At 39.9% G+C, this 15,482-nt stretch overlaps 1 protein-coding gene across 1 annotated transcript in view; it reads left to right on the top strand.

The window, feature by feature from the left end:
- Positions 1 to 15,482, top strand: part of lmo7b (LIM domain 7b) — a 40,537-nt gene that overhangs the window by 15,783 nt on the left and 9,272 nt on the right. Inside the window, exons 9-19 of the mRNA XM_059358302.1 lie at positions 1,670 to 1,808; positions 6,521 to 6,689; positions 7,305 to 7,441; positions 7,643 to 7,796; positions 7,925 to 8,524; positions 9,973 to 10,266; positions 13,443 to 13,557; positions 14,243 to 14,404; positions 14,506 to 14,681; positions 14,800 to 14,863; positions 14,965 to 15,021. Coding sequence (XP_059214285.1) covers positions 1,670 to 1,808; positions 6,521 to 6,689; positions 7,305 to 7,441; positions 7,643 to 7,796; positions 7,925 to 8,524; positions 9,973 to 10,266; positions 13,443 to 13,557; positions 14,243 to 14,404; positions 14,506 to 14,681; positions 14,800 to 14,863; positions 14,965 to 15,021 — 2,067 coding nt within the window. The remainder of the gene's footprint in view (positions 1 to 1,669; positions 1,809 to 6,520; positions 6,690 to 7,304; positions 7,442 to 7,642; positions 7,797 to 7,924; positions 8,525 to 9,972; positions 10,267 to 13,442; positions 13,558 to 14,242; positions 14,405 to 14,505; positions 14,682 to 14,799; positions 14,864 to 14,964; positions 15,022 to 15,482) is intronic.

The following is a 15,482-nucleotide window of genomic DNA, read 5'->3' as shown; positions in this document are numbered from 1 at the left end:
ATAACATTGACTATAGCCTGCAAAAAGAAGAAATTGTTTTGCTGGAGGATTTTACCCTTAGTAAAAAAAAAAATTCTGGCTGCAGCTCTGATCTAAGCGGGAGAACACGAACAGGCTCGGTAGTGACTAACATGCTGACGTGCTGACGGATTCAGTGTTTTTAGTTTTTGGCCCCGTGGGGTCAAACGCCGAAGGGCAACTGAAAAGTGTCGAAGCATCGAAACCAAAAACTTTCTTCTGAAGCCCTTGTATTGAGGATTATAGATAGTCAAAGACTATAACTTTACTATTATCATTATGTTTATCTAGAGTTTAGATTTCAGATTTTACACCATTTGCACTCCTGTATGTAAGACCAACAATAAAACGTATGGGGGAGGGAGATTTGGTGACATTAACGTCACATGGAGCGGTATTGCAGGGTTTCGTAAATTGCCTGGACTTAGTTTAATCTTAGATCTAAATCTATGCTGGCCCGCCATAGTCTAATCTGTCCCATCATTGTCTCATGTGCCTCGCTAACGTCACATTTCAAGCTGCTAAAAAGTATTTGTACACTATTCATAATATAAAGATAGTTTGCTTTCACTCTGTCAATCACTAGCATCCTAACACACTACGAGCTAACATTAGCTGAAGTTGTGTTAATCCCAAAAAGCTAAACTCAAACTTAAAAGCGATTGAAAATTTCACAGTACAATAACAATATAGATTCTATATTACAGTGTCTTCGACTGTGAAAAATGTCCTGTGAGGTGTTTGCTCACATTTAACCCTCAAACTGCACAAGACTGAAGCATTTTACTTAAAAAATTTACAAAAAATATTCCCGGGGGGCATGCCCGGACCCCATCAATATGGTTTGGGTCCCCCGACCACAGTCTCATAAAATCCTGTGGGGAACACTGGTTTTTGCGATGATGTGGTTTCTGTCATAGCCCTATAGATAGGTGATGCTGTTCTGCCCTCTGAAATTGCTGAAAGTGTTACAATGTAGCCTTGTAGGTGCCTTTATGACTTCGCACTGCCCTGGAGAAGGAAATAATGGGAGTCACATGCGAACAAGCTTTAAAAGTGACATATTTTCTTTTTTTTTTTTTTAATGAGTGCTGTGCAGTGGATCCAATTTATGTTGTACATTTTCAAAAAGTAACTGATGGCTATTTAAAGAAACTTTTCAGAAGTGTTATTTGAGAATGGAATTTGGTTTAGCAGTCGTTTGTTGAATGTATTAAATGGTGTTGGCGCTCTGGGCCCTCCCTGCTCTTCCCGCTACACCGGACCTTAGTGTTCCCCAACCTGCCGATCCCTCTTTAACCCCAGCATATGACCCCAGAACAAATTCTCTTGGATCAACAACATTGTGATCTTGATGTGTAATTTGTCCGCACTGCTGGTCTACGTGCACGTCAGTGACAAATTGTGACAAGTTCCACACTTTGGTGACAAAAATGTGTGTGATGAGAGAGGACAGAATACTCGGCCGTGTGAAGACTCAGTCACCCGCTGAAGGTTCTTCTGTTCTGTTCTGATATTTTAGACTCTCTCTGTTCATTCTTTGCTCAGCTGCCTGTTTTTCGTTGTCCTCCAGACTTTTATATCTAATTTTTTTTAATATAAATATATATTTTCTCTGTCTCGTTTCCCACATGTCTGCTGTGGTCTCAAGGCTGTGGAAGTGACGCAGAAGCTGAGCAGGTGTTCAAGATGGAGACCACACAGCAAAACAAAGGATATATTCCACCACCACTTCTGCGGAGAAAACAAGGACGGGAGAGTGAAAGGGGCTGCACGAGTCCACTCGCCAGGTACTGAAAATGTGTCGACTACTGTACACAGAGTTCACTTACTGCCACTAACTCACTCATCAAAAGCTGCTAAAGAACTCTCTGCAGATTTTGTTATTCTTCTTTAACTTTCCTCCTTTATTGAAGGTTTTCTGCACTAATGTGTATCTGCACATACATATATGTATATATTTGTATCCCTTATGTTGAATTTCATCATAATCAAACCTTAAGAAGACTGTTTTATTGCCATTCCAACAGAAACTTACAATATTAAAGAAACTGCTCTTTCTAATATTGTATTTGGCAAAAAAAATGCTTTGCTGAGAGAACTGTTCATATCCATCATTACTTTAACGTTATGAACTGTTCTTGATTGAAACGCATTTGTGGTAAATTTCAAGGTTGTCAAGGTTCATATTAACTTTTTTCTTCACACGAATACCAAATCAATGATGTGAAGTGGCATGCAATCAGGAGAACAGCTGTCAAAAGTAGTCACTAGCACACAAAACACACAAGGTGGTTGTTATTTTCATTTTTTTACTAAGCTTTGTGTGGCATTAATACTTCTTTCCTGATTGAATTGCATCAGAACTACTTTGTCACTCCAGACTAAGTGGCTGAGTGTCAGGTAAGTGCTTTTATTTTAACCTCTTGTTTGGGACTATTGGAACCAGCTGCAGGTCCACATTTATGTTGTGACATAAATGATTAGTGGACCATTTAAAGTGCCTTTTTGTGAAAATGTAGTCATTCGGAGCATGTCCATGTCTGTTATCTTTTTTAGCACAGAGAGATGTCCGTATTGTTAAGGTCCAAGTTTTTTTTTAACTAGAGAGGTGTTTTCACATTCCTCTTTTAAAAAAAAAAAATTTAAATACCAAAAAACCTGAATCCATTGTAGAGCAGACTTGTCACGCAGAACAAAAACACTCATGCGTGGTCAAAGTTGTCCAATTAGCAACCTCTTTTTGTTGTTGTTTTTTCTCTCTTGGTAATCTCTAATTCTTCTGCTGTTTACTGACAGATTAGCCTACAGCAATACATTACACTGCCATCTTCTGATTAAAGTATGTTTTATGCAGCTTTGTTTATTCGCTGTAAATCAGTTGATGGAAACGGACCTAATTTGCATTTTCTTTAATGCGACATTTCAAAATTCGCTTTAATGGAAACACGGTTAGTGTAAGATCAGAGTAGAAGATATTGTACGTTTCACCACCACTAATGCTGTCAGTTCATTAGCCAACAAATGACATAAAAGATGCTACTTACCACACTTTTTTCTACTTATTTCTGCTCTATGCCAATTTTGGTGCACAACAGTCCCCTTATCTGAGTCTCAAACATGTCCGCATGGCCGTCTAAATCTCTGGTCTACTATCTCTGCAGATTCTAATCGAGCGGCAGAGCGCTGCAGCCAGCACTCCTTTGTTATGGGTCAACCTAGTGCGAGCAGCAGTCGTATTAGTAGTAGTGGGTGGGGCTGAGTTGTTTTGTTTTTTTTAGCTTTTTATGTGGGAAAAGAATGTTAAACAAAATATAAATCATATCAGAGTGTTATTACTTACTAAAATGTGCCAGAATAGGACTTAAAACTATTAAAATTGAGATGTAGATAACAAATTTACAAAAGTGGATGTGGCAGGCCAACATGTTGTAGGTGCTCTGCTTGGTTCTGTAATTACTCAACCACACTAACTAGCACTGCACAGCTTGGAAACTAAAAAAGCATTGCGTAACCCTAACCTTACCCTCAAAAAATATTAAATATGCCTCGGTGCATTAATCATAAGCCTTTTAACATTTTCGAGCAGCTCAGAGATCATTTCTGTAATACTTGGTGTTACTGTTTCACCCATGTCTGTGTGATCATCATAAACATAGAAGGTGGGTATCCCGCTCTCTGCTGCAGCATTGAAGATGCCTCTTTCTCTCCTCAACCCCACCTCACTGTGTGTCCCACGGAGCGCGCCATTGACGAAGAGCTTTTCCTGCCAGATCTGTACGAGGAAGACTCTGACGACGATTACACCGACCCAGACCCGGTCCTAGATGACTTGTATTTCCGGCGGGTGCAGCAGACCCTTCATCAGACATCTAACAACCCCGACTACGACCGCTTCTTACCCCGATATTGGACACCTGAAGAGGAGAGTCGTGTGCGCACGATCTACCTGGGCTCCCAGAGGAGACCCTGGTATCGTAAAATGCAAGGCTTAAGGTCTGTTGGCTGTTTTTACTGCTCTATGATGCCAGGCAGTGCTGATGGTGCAAGAGGGAAAGCTTTAGGATTTACAAATACTTTTATTTACTAATACAAGGCAACGCTGAAGCTGCAGTTTTTGCAGTTTGCTTTAATGTGCAAAGTTCTTGATGCATTGCTTGAACAGCAAGTAATGGTAACTTTTTAAAAGGAAATGCAGTATATGGCGAGAGATTGACTACTTATAAAATATAACTTTTTGTTTGTGTTGCTAAAAGACTTGCTGTGCTACATGATCGCATGTTAATGTTTTTGGCTTAGGGCTGGGCAATGTATCGATTTTTATTGATAGATAAAATAGATGGATATCGTTTCAGTTTTGTATTGTAATATCGTAATATGGCATAAGTGCTATCTTTTCTGGTTTTAAAGGCAGCATTACTGTACAGTGATTTTCTGAACTTATCAGGTTTTCCAAGCTGTTGTATAATTTTCCTTTACCCACTTAGTTTTGACCAAATACACGACAATATATGAGAATAATGACTATCATGAGATTTGATTTTCTCCATATCGCCCAGCCCTATTTTGGCTATTGCGTACTAAATCCAGCTTAACTAGACCAGCAAACTAAACCCTAGTTTGCTCGGTTCATGGGAATAGCTAGCACTGCTCTGAGAGATGGCATAAGCTAAAACTGCCAAACCCAGCCAATTTATCATCCTGTGTGAATTTATTTTTTAATACCTGCTGTTAATGTTGTACTCATTTCATGCATATTTTATTCCTTTTCTTTCACTGTAGCCAGAGAGCATTGGGTTCTTCCGAGGAAGTGTTTGACTTCATCTCCTGGCTGGTGACATCTGCTACTGTGCAAAACATCTCTGCCACATCTGGAGAGCCTCAAAACCATCTCTAAGAAAACTCTCTCCCAACCCTGAACATTCACTGCTGTCCTTAAGACACACACACACACACACACACACACACACACACACAATTCCACTTTGGTGTGATGGGCGTTAGAGCTTGTGTCAACAGTCTGTACAAAGTGCACCTGTTCTTCATGCATTTGCAAAAATCCATCAGCAAACTACTTAATTTGAATATGCAAATTTTGCCCCGTTTATCAAATAGAAAACTAATGTGCTTTGAATTTGTGCTGTTACTGATTAATGTTTCCACACTGCGGCATGGTGTAATATCTGGTATTTACTCTGGTACCTTTTTTTTTTTTTTATAGTGCTGACGGCCTGAGGACTTCTGACAGCCTCATGCTGAGTGACTCATTAGTTCATAATGGTTAAACAGATGACTCATGCGTCATGTCATACTCTGATAGCCATAACAGAATCATGTTATTACGCCTTTTGTGTCAGCACTAATGTTTTCAAGTGCACTTTTTGTGTGAATATGTCTTTGGTGTGAGAAAATAAAAAAATATGTCAGAGTGAGTCAATAACTTAAAATATTGTGCAGCATGTGAGTTTGTGCATTAAACACATTTGTTCTGCCACGATCTTCTGTGTGTTTAGTAGTGTTGTATTACAGCTGTGGCACAGAAGCCATTAGTGTTGTATCAGTCAAAAAACATTGACTTTTTTGTGATTAATCTACACTGACTTGTCTCTGCATAATGTGTTTTTAGTTCACCGCCCTGTCATTCCTGGCCTTCATCATTTACTTTTGTCAAATCAGGTGCTTTATATTTAGTTCATCAGCCTTCATGTCTGTTTCTTTGGTTCTGTAGAGCATATCAAATCCAGGTCAGACCTGAGAGACCAGTTCAGGTCAACCCTGGCTGGATTTGGTGAGTCCTAAAGCTGTCTGAAGCCGCTCCGAACTGCTTTGCTACCGCTTCGTGTGGGCGTGCTTTTTTGTTTGTATTCCGCTCGCTTACAAAAGGAAATTATGCTACAAACATCATTTGCCTTTTCATAAAGATGAAGCACTTGTTATACCTCCCATTATTAATTTCCTGGGCCGAGACTCGACAGTCGAATTTATGACAAACTACAGGATTGTTTGTAATCACAGTCTTTGTTTCCTCCCATCGAATTATGTCACAGTTTTGATATACCACCTGCTAAATGCTGCTGTAAGTTATTTGAATGTCACACCTGACGTCCTCTGTTGCCCACAGCAGTGCTATTACTTGTAACAAGTCATGGCTGTTGTGCTATCCAGACAGCAACATCTGTTGCCATTTATAATGCTGCCTTACTTGACTTGCATGCGACTCTCCTGCTAACACTTTGCTAACAATTCTGTTGTTTGGATGCAGAATGTGTCGTGTTGCAGCTGGAAATACTGTGGCGTACTGGCCTGTCATGTTCAGGATATTCTGTGTGTGTGTGTGTGTAAGATGACATCGTGTGTGTGTCAGTGTGAAATGGTTTGTTTGTGCTTCATTGTAAATACTTCATCAAGCATGTTCCGCTGCATGACGCTGCTGCAGTGTTTTTAGATATCTTTGTTTGCTCTGCATGCGATTTATTTCCTGTTATTTCTCTGTCTGATCCAGGAGCAAATCCCTCACTGACATCCCGATGTCATACCCTGTTCGCAAAGGTCCCGACGCGAACACCATCTATGACGTGGACCAGGACCCGGACGTGGCCGGGGAGTGGACTCAGGACAACAAACGGAGGTGTAGCGTCGCTGCCAGGGACAGTGAAGCTCAGTGGCAGGATGTAAGTGCAGAAAAGTCTTGCAACATAGAGATGCTGACAAAACCGTCTCACTATAAGGTCCATTTATTAGCTGTTAGGGAGTTTTCTGAACATGTTGAACATTTTTTTCCAGCAGATAAACTTTAATCGGTTTGTCATGGCATTGTAAAAGTTTGAATTTCTGTTTTTTTAAAGAGCACCTTAAGGTCTGCTGAGATCAAGGTAAAGAATAAACTTTCAATCTTAATTTTTACATCTACAATTTAGCAACAACTTCATCAGCTGGGGAAGATCGATGAAACAAACTTATAATTTTAGTAAAATAAAAACAAAATAAACAAGAATAACAATACAATCATCTGCAAAATAAATGTATCATTATATTTATTTCTACTATTATTTGCTTAGTCCTTCTCTCCTTTAACCGTTAAAAAATAAACACGCACTTGGGGATAATAATATTGTTATTATTATGTCATTTCCAAGTTCAAGAATGAACTTTCAATCTCAACAAAAAAGTTGTTTTTTAGTGTATGATCAGCCCCCCCAAAAATGTGTTTTGAGTCTTAAAATAGTGACAATGACATAATGTTATATTTAAGGTAACAATGTTATCCTGTTGTGCGTTTGTTTCAGGATTTGACAAAGTGGAAGAGCCGCCGCAGGAGCACCAAGTCTGACCGCAGGAAGTCACAAGACAGAGAGCACGTCATTAACCAGATGGCCAACGGAGCTGTGATGAAGCAGCAAGGACAAGGCGGACCGCTCAAGAGGTACACTCTGCTCCACATGTAATGAAAAATCCAAAGCTGACACTTCCTAAGCCCATTACGACAAACAAATTAGTATTAAAATCCACTGCTCTCACCTGATAACAGTTCAGTACGCCACAGTGAACTCATGTAATATGACACACGTCTTCTCTGCTTCCTATATTACATCGGCTCCTCTTTCCTTACATGCCAACTCCCCAGAGACCAGCCGTCACTGCGCAGGTATGACTCGGCCCCTCGTCCTTACTCCACCTCTCCTCCTGCAAAATCCTTGAGCTCTGATCTGCGGCCACGTACTCGCGCTCTGCTGGCCCGCAGCTACGCAACAGAGGCCCACAACTCGGCCCACACTCAGGTATGCTTTTACATATGTTCTGTCAATGTACCTGGCTGTGTTGACTTTAGTGTAATTGTGGTGGAAATAACAGAAAAGATGCATTTTACATGTCAGATCTCCAGCCGGTGTTGCTTCTTTCTCCTCAGGGACCATCAGTTGGAGTCATGCCTGCCTCTGGTGGGAACGTCCTGGGAGAGGAGACCCACTTTGCGTCCCTGGCTTCAGACGGAGCCGGAGTGACCACCCCTTCCCCGGAGTACCCGTTCAGCTCCCAGACTCAAGTCAAAGCTCAGGGTGGCCCGGCAGAGAAAGTTTTCACAAACCAAATCTCCACTCTGACCACAACTTTACAGCCAAATGTGACCACAAAGTCCGCCCCCACCAGGATTCCTACTGAATCCATGTCGGGTCACAAGGAGCTTCCAGTCTGCGTCGATCCAAAAGTTCCCACTTTTCCCTCCGATGCTGGTAATCCTGATGCTCCAGAGGGCTTGTCCCACCAGAACCACAAGTCCCAGGAAGAGATCCAGAAGACCTCTTGGGAACCAGCTGTGGAGCAGAGCAGAGGCCAGCAGGCTGCAGGCATCAACAAGTACTTGTCCAGAACCGGGTCGTGGTCCGGCTCAGCCAGTCTTCCTCGTGGTTACCGCAGGTCCGAAGGCTCCTCTCGTCTCTCTTCTGCCATCACCGCCAGGCCGTTTGGGACCAAGCAGTCCAGGCTGTCCTCACTGCCGAGACTCTGCAGCGTGAGTTTACTGGGTATCTCAGCTGTTGCACCGCTGGGCTTTGAATTAACTCTGTTTTAACCCAGTGGTTTCCAGCAGGTTTACATCTCAAATAGACTAAGATTTCTTTTATTCAATTAGACATTTTTTAATGCTTTAGTCATGCTGAATGACTTATAAATAATGAGCACATTTCTGGTGAATGTGTTCTGCTTTTGCATGATTCTTTGTGGAGAAACTACATTTTACACATCTGTCATGAAGGAAAACGAATTAACTGTTAGTTAGGTAAGAATTTATTTAGCCATCATAGTCGAGGTGAAATGCTTGAAATCAAGTAAAACGGGCAGGGTGACAATCCAGTATCACTGTCTGTGGGTCAGTTATGTCCATAATTGTCATTTAAAATCCTATAGGTCTTTATGGTCCATGACCCTGAGTACTCTAAAGCCAGAGTATGTATTAGTTAGGAGGGATCTTACATCCATTCATCAGCTAAAGTCCCCTGTTTTATTTCTTTCTCTACAAAAGGCCAACAAAGTCTCAGAAAAAGTAATTCTCTCCTAAAATTCCTGAAGTATTTCAAAGAATTGAGAGTTTGGTTGATGTGTTTTTTAATAGTCTTTATGCAAGAAAAGGGCTCGGTGTTGGTCGTTTCATGGGATTTGTTCTAAAAAGATATTTAAAAAATGAATACTACCATCACATTCCTTGTTTTTTCTGAAAAAAAACTAAATATCTTAGTGCCAACTTCTTGGCATACCAGTAGGCGTACATTAAGCATTCCGCCAGTACTGTTAGCCATTGTTTTTTTACTACCGTCCTCCCCCTCTCTCGCCCTCGGTAAGAAAAATCCATCAGACAGAATGTCCCAGGTTTATCCAACAATCACTTTCCAGCAGCCCATCCCCACGATTCACTCAGGTTTTAAATCCTGAAAGTGTCTTTGAAATCAAGATGCTCTCAAAATGCTGGTGATTACGGTGATGGATATGGAGGTGGGTCTGAGATAAACAGAAGATAGGTCTGTCTCTTTCAGGGAAAATTTAAATTGCTGTCGGAGCTTTTAAAGTAGAAGAACCCGCCGCCTGCTGCTGCTGATTTTTTTTAAAGTCTGGATGATTATAATTCCGTCTTAATGGAAGGTTGGTGCTCAGGAGGGTGCAGAGGGACGTGTTTATTCAGCTAAACAGGCTCGAGCAAAGTAATGTAATGAGAGCATTTCCTGTGCAAGTGTTGGGGGGCATGTGTATGTGTGTGTACTATGTGTGTGAGTGGGCTTGTGTTACCTTTTCCATGGATCGCCCTCCTGCGTTAATAATGGAAACGCTGCTGCACTACTGTGAACATTTTCAACTCGAGATTACACATTTTTATTCTTTGGTTGTCACATGTAAAATGCGGCAGAGTAAATGCTGAAATCACACGTTTGTGTATTCTGAGGACATCTTGTATTTATTAATCTCCAGGTCGACAACAACCAGGGTGTGCTGCTGACAAGTGAGAGAGGGGAATCTATTTCTCCAACCACTAAATCTTTGCTCAAAAGACAGACTGCGACCGCCCATCTGACGGTCCAGCACCACAACGGTCCAGAACAGGCAGACGAGGTGAAAGGTGGAGCTCTCCCCAGGCAGACCAACGGCTACCACCACCAGCCCGTCACCCACACCCCGCTACTGCCACAGCCTTATTCTAACCTGCAGACCCACCACAATAAAAGCTCAACTCTCCCTTCTAATGCAAGCGTTGACTTCTCTAAGGTATGTTGGGTTATTTTTCTGCACACAGCATCTGCACCAGTGGTGGAAAAAGTATTCAGATCTCTTAAGTAAAAGTACAAATTCCACACTGCAGAATTACTCCACTACAAGTAAAAGTCCTGCATTCAAAACTTAAATTAAAGGAGAAAAATATCAGCCTTAAATTGTATTTGGTATCAAAAGTAAAAGCACTCGTTATGCAGAATGGCCCAACTCAGATTGTTTTATATATTCTAAATATATCATTGTTTTATTATTTTTGATGCATATATGTAAGCAGCATTTTACTCTTGTCCAGGCAGGGCTGATTTTAACTACTTAATAATCTGTTGAGGTAAAAAATTTTTCATATCATCTTCATATTTTTCATGTTAAATCTCGACCTGTAACTAAAACTGTCAGCGAAATGGAGTAAAAAGTTTAATATTTGCCTCTAAAATGTAGTGAAGGGAAGTATAGAGTTACATAAAATGTAATACTTAAATACAGTAGTTGAGTAAATGTATTTAGTTCAATTCTAGCACTGATTTGTACTGTGTGTATGTATTGATAAAACCTAGTGTCATGAAATTGTCATGTTTGGATCGAGGATTTAATTATGTTTGATGTAACTGTCTGCTTTTATAATCAGGGACTATCAAATCAATTTAAATGATTAATCAGGGACGGTGCCTGTTGATCAATAGAAACATGAGCCAAAGTCAGATTACAAGAACACGTCCAGTAAACGGGGAAATAAAGGAGTGTATCTGCACTCTCAGGGTCCTTTGTTCCCCAGTCTAATATTCAGTTAACACACATTAACCTCCTGTTTTGTTTTGACCCATTTAAGTTAAGATACATGTTCTCTAGTTAACCCTAACCACAAAACTCTAACCTGTTTGGAGCTGGGAACAGTCAGTTTTGGATACCTCGCTTCAACCTGAACTTTGACCTGTTTTCTAGCCTGTTTAGAAATGGGCATTAAACCAGTGGTGGAATATAACAAAGTAAATTTACTCAAGTACTGTACTTAAGTACAATTTTGAGGTACTTGTACCTTACTTGCATATTTCCATTTTATGTAACTTTTATAATTCTACTCCACTAAATTTTAAAATATTGTACTTTTTACTCCACTACATTTAGCTGACAGCTTTAGTTACTTTTCAGGTCGAGATTTAACATAAAAACATGATTAATTTAAACATTTATTTTAAATTAAATGACATAACAGTATATTAAGTAAAATGAGCCATATCTTTACAAAATTAAAATGCTGCCTACATTAATGCATCAAAAGTAATAATATATTTTGAATATATTTAATCTGAGTGTGTCCATTCTGCATAACGAGTACTTTTACTTTTGATACTTTAAGTACATTTCGATGCTGATGCTTTTGTACTTTTACTTCAGTAAGTTTTGAATGCAGGACTTTTACTTGCATTGGAGTAATTCTCCAGTGTGCTATCAGGACTTTTACTTAAGTTAAGGATTTGAATACTTTTTCCACCACTGATTAAAACTGGCCCTGGACCTCATTCCTAACCCCAAGTTATCTTATATTTCTTTAAATTCTATATCCTTCCTTACGTTTATCCTTTTTTTTGTGTGTTATTATTTTTTCCCCAATCAGTTCAGTCTTATTTTTTAATTTTTTTGGGCTGCAATTAATTTGGGAACTATTTTCCTAATAGAGCAACTATAAGACCTGTACCAGAGAAAATATACTCACCCAACCTGAACCCTAACACACATCGTATAAAGTGAATACATATTTTTTTCTCTTCCCATTGTGTGCTATAGAGCTGGGAAACATAGAAAAGTGATTATTTTGGGGTTATTCATAAGTAATTTTAATTAATTTCATCCATTTGAAGTTACTTACTAACTTATTTACTCAATTATTTATTGTGACCTCATAAATGACCACCTGTAAAGACATTTTAGGCGAATACATTAATTGTACTCTCATGGTTTTCTCTGCCCGAGAGGCAGGCAGAACAAGAGAAAAAGCTATTCAGAATTCACATGTTGTATTTTATGATCCCTCGTATTAAAATAGCACACTGTTTATAAAATTAGTAACTAGTAGTGTAGAGTAAAACATGAATATTTTCAAACATTTATATTCTTACGGCGTCTGCCTTCGCCCACGCATGTGAATCAGCCTCTAATCAGCAGAGTAAGTGAAAACACCTGTGTGGGTTTGCAGAGCCGTTAAACAGTATTAGCGTATATGCACGCATTAAGCATTTCAGGGCTGAGTCACCAGCTTACCGTTTTGAGGCTAATAATGTTCAGTTTTTTAATGTGTGGGGTGTTTTTAATATTCTGCCCTCCTTATTTGAGTAATTGAGGGTTGAAGAAACAGCTTTCAGTGTAATGCTGAATCACCACTAACTAACACAAACATGAGCGTTGCATTGAGTCGTTTGTTGCAGAGCTGCAGTAATGATGGCAGAGCTCAGTACTAACTTTTTTAGTAGAAATAAAAGCTGAAAATACATGTTTTCCATTTTTAGTCATCCTATATTTTGAGTAATTAAGATAATATGCATTTATACATAAATTTAGTAATGGAAATGTGGCTTAGATGAATAAAAGCTTTAAGAATCTGCTTGGTTAAAATAAATGTCAATTATTGACTTATCAAGGTGATAATCCCCCCTTAATAATATTGTGATTATTATGACTGATTAAATTTCAATTCACAATATTTTAGAGAATTATCATTTTTGCATCATTATTCACATTGAAAATGAGAAAAATAACGCCATGACCATTTTAATATATATTTAGAATTTTATTTAAATGTATTTTATATTTTTACCAAACAAAGAACTTTGTCTATAGAATATGATTTGTAGGCTGGGACATCCTTGCCACGCCACAGTAAATAAATTCAGACTGGTATATTGTCAAATATTTTGCATTTACCAAATTGCACCTCGTATGATTTGGATATTGCATGAGTCCATATTGTGATTTTGATAAAATTACAATTAATTGTGCAGCCCTACTGCCAAGCCCTGCATAATAAACTGGTCCTTGGTGTGTATCCCTTACTATTTGTGTAGCAGGACTGCAGGATTTAGTTTCCACCAGGAAGCAGAGGACATTGGATCACAGGGTGTCACCTTTTACGTGTGTGTGTGTGTGTGTGTGTGTGTGTGTGTGCATGTGTGTTTCAGGTGGATCACAGTGACATGAGAGTGAGCCTTACTCTTAAACCCAACAGCAGACCAGACTTTGGTTTCCAGACTCATTGGGACTCCACAGGGGCGAGAGTCAAATTCATTCAAGCCGGTAAGATTTTCGCTATATTTATCTCTAGATTACTGAAATTGTGTCTCACAAATGTCACATTTACGGTTAGGCTGACATGGTGATGGTAGTCTTTGCTTTGTACCTTTTGTACTTGTTTTGTGAACCAAGAACATTTTAGTGACGGGCATGGCAGCGCTACGTTGTACCTTCAATGCTTTTTTTTTTGCTTCTCCAAAAGGGAATTTGTTCTCACATCCTGCATTTACAAAAAGAACAGTAATTCCAGACACTGACAGCTCTCAGTGCAGAAAAATGTCACCATTGAAACTGCTGCATTCAACAAATTTTTCTGTTTGGTGAGAGCTAAGATGAAGCAGCCAAAAAAGGCAGAAAGTCTCTTTTTCATGCTGAAATAGCAGCATTCATTCAGTTATGTGGGGTTGGCAAATGGTGATATCTACATGCATAAAGCTACAAAACAAGCTGCAAAAGTGATTTAAAACCTTGAATATTTAATGAGAAGTGAGCGAGGTGTCGCTTACTTGCCGCTGTGTAGTTTTGCCTTACTGGCCTACTTTTCTACTCGGAACAGCCACCTTGTCCTCAATAGTGCAGCTCAGTTTGTGTTCAATCATTTCGGAAGCTGTCTTTTTTTTTTTTTTTTGTAATGTTTTGCTGTCCTCATCTTTCTTCATTTCCCCGACGCCTGTCCCTCCCTCCCCAGGCAGTCCGGCGGAGCTCTGCCAGCTGTGTGTGGACGATGAGATTGTGGCTGTTAACGGAGTCGCCGTGGCACACATGAACTACAGCCAGTGGAAGGATAAAATGACATCATCCCTGCAAACCGGCAGCCTGACCATGGACATTCGGCGATACGGCAACAAGGGTAAGATAATGAGACTTGTCTTTTCACCGCCTTCATTTTTTAACCTCCCAGCGGTCACAGACAGTGTGGCCTTCCATTTGATGGCTGGTTGTTTTCATTAGATTGGAGCACCGGTGAAGGGAGTCACTACAGCCAGCCAGGCCAGAGCAGGGTGACCCTCAATCTGACTTCGGCAGCACCTGTTCTGATAGGTTGCCCTGATCTCCAGGCCAGCAGCGGTGGCTCTGTCGAAACCGCAGACAGGAAAGTGTCCAAATTCAGTGGGCAGACAGACCATGTGAGCACAGCTTTAAGCCAGTTATCACTTCAAATTTAAAAAAAAAAAAAAAAAAATGGTTCAGCGGTGCAGCTTCATAAGTGGTGCTCATCAGGTGAATGTTCTTTCACCTGTGCAGGTTTTACAAGGTAAAGTCATGCATGGAGAGCCTGCTGACAACCACAAGGCAGCCGCAAGTAAAGGTAATAACGGGAATAAAGTCTGCAATAGCAGTAACACATCACCACCATCTCCTCAGATACAGTATGTACTTATGTCATTTCTTACCTTCCTCTTCGTGTAGATTTTAATGTTAGCACGAAAAATCAGAAAAGGAGGGAAGAGTTTTTCAATCAGAAAGGTAAAAATTCCAGTTTTAGCTCCCTGTGCAGCAGCTTTGGTGGCCGGTGCTTGGCTTGCTTAATGGTTGGGTAAAAATCTAAAGGCAAATTTAAGGGTTTTAAAGCAACTGCAGAAAAGGCAATTTTTACATAAATTACTCAGCATGTTACCTTGAATTCTTGGAGAAAAACTGTTTATTTACATGAAAACGGAAACGTGAAGAAACGGTGTCACAACTCGTGCAGTCATATGCTCAGCTAAATCTTTACAATTTAAAACTTCCTCTGTGTCTTGCATGAGTGAGTGTTTTGAATAACATTTTAGCGAAAATGCTTGTGTTTGGGTAATACTAAGCACAAGACTGGATAAATGAGACTTGGATTATACTGCACGAGTTGCAGGAGAGTTTTTAAACTGATGTTTGGATACAGTTTTGCTTGGATGTTGTTAAATGTAGTTCCCATTAACTTTTTAATTCAC

The sequence above is a fragment of the Centropristis striata genome, chromosome 2 (assembly GCF_030273125.1).
Source record: "Centropristis striata isolate RG_2023a ecotype Rhode Island chromosome 2, C.striata_1.0, whole genome shotgun sequence".
Taxonomy (NCBI): Eukaryota; Metazoa; Chordata; class Actinopteri; order Perciformes; family Serranidae; genus Centropristis; species Centropristis striata.
This window is presented reverse-complemented; position numbering and strand designations above follow the sequence as displayed.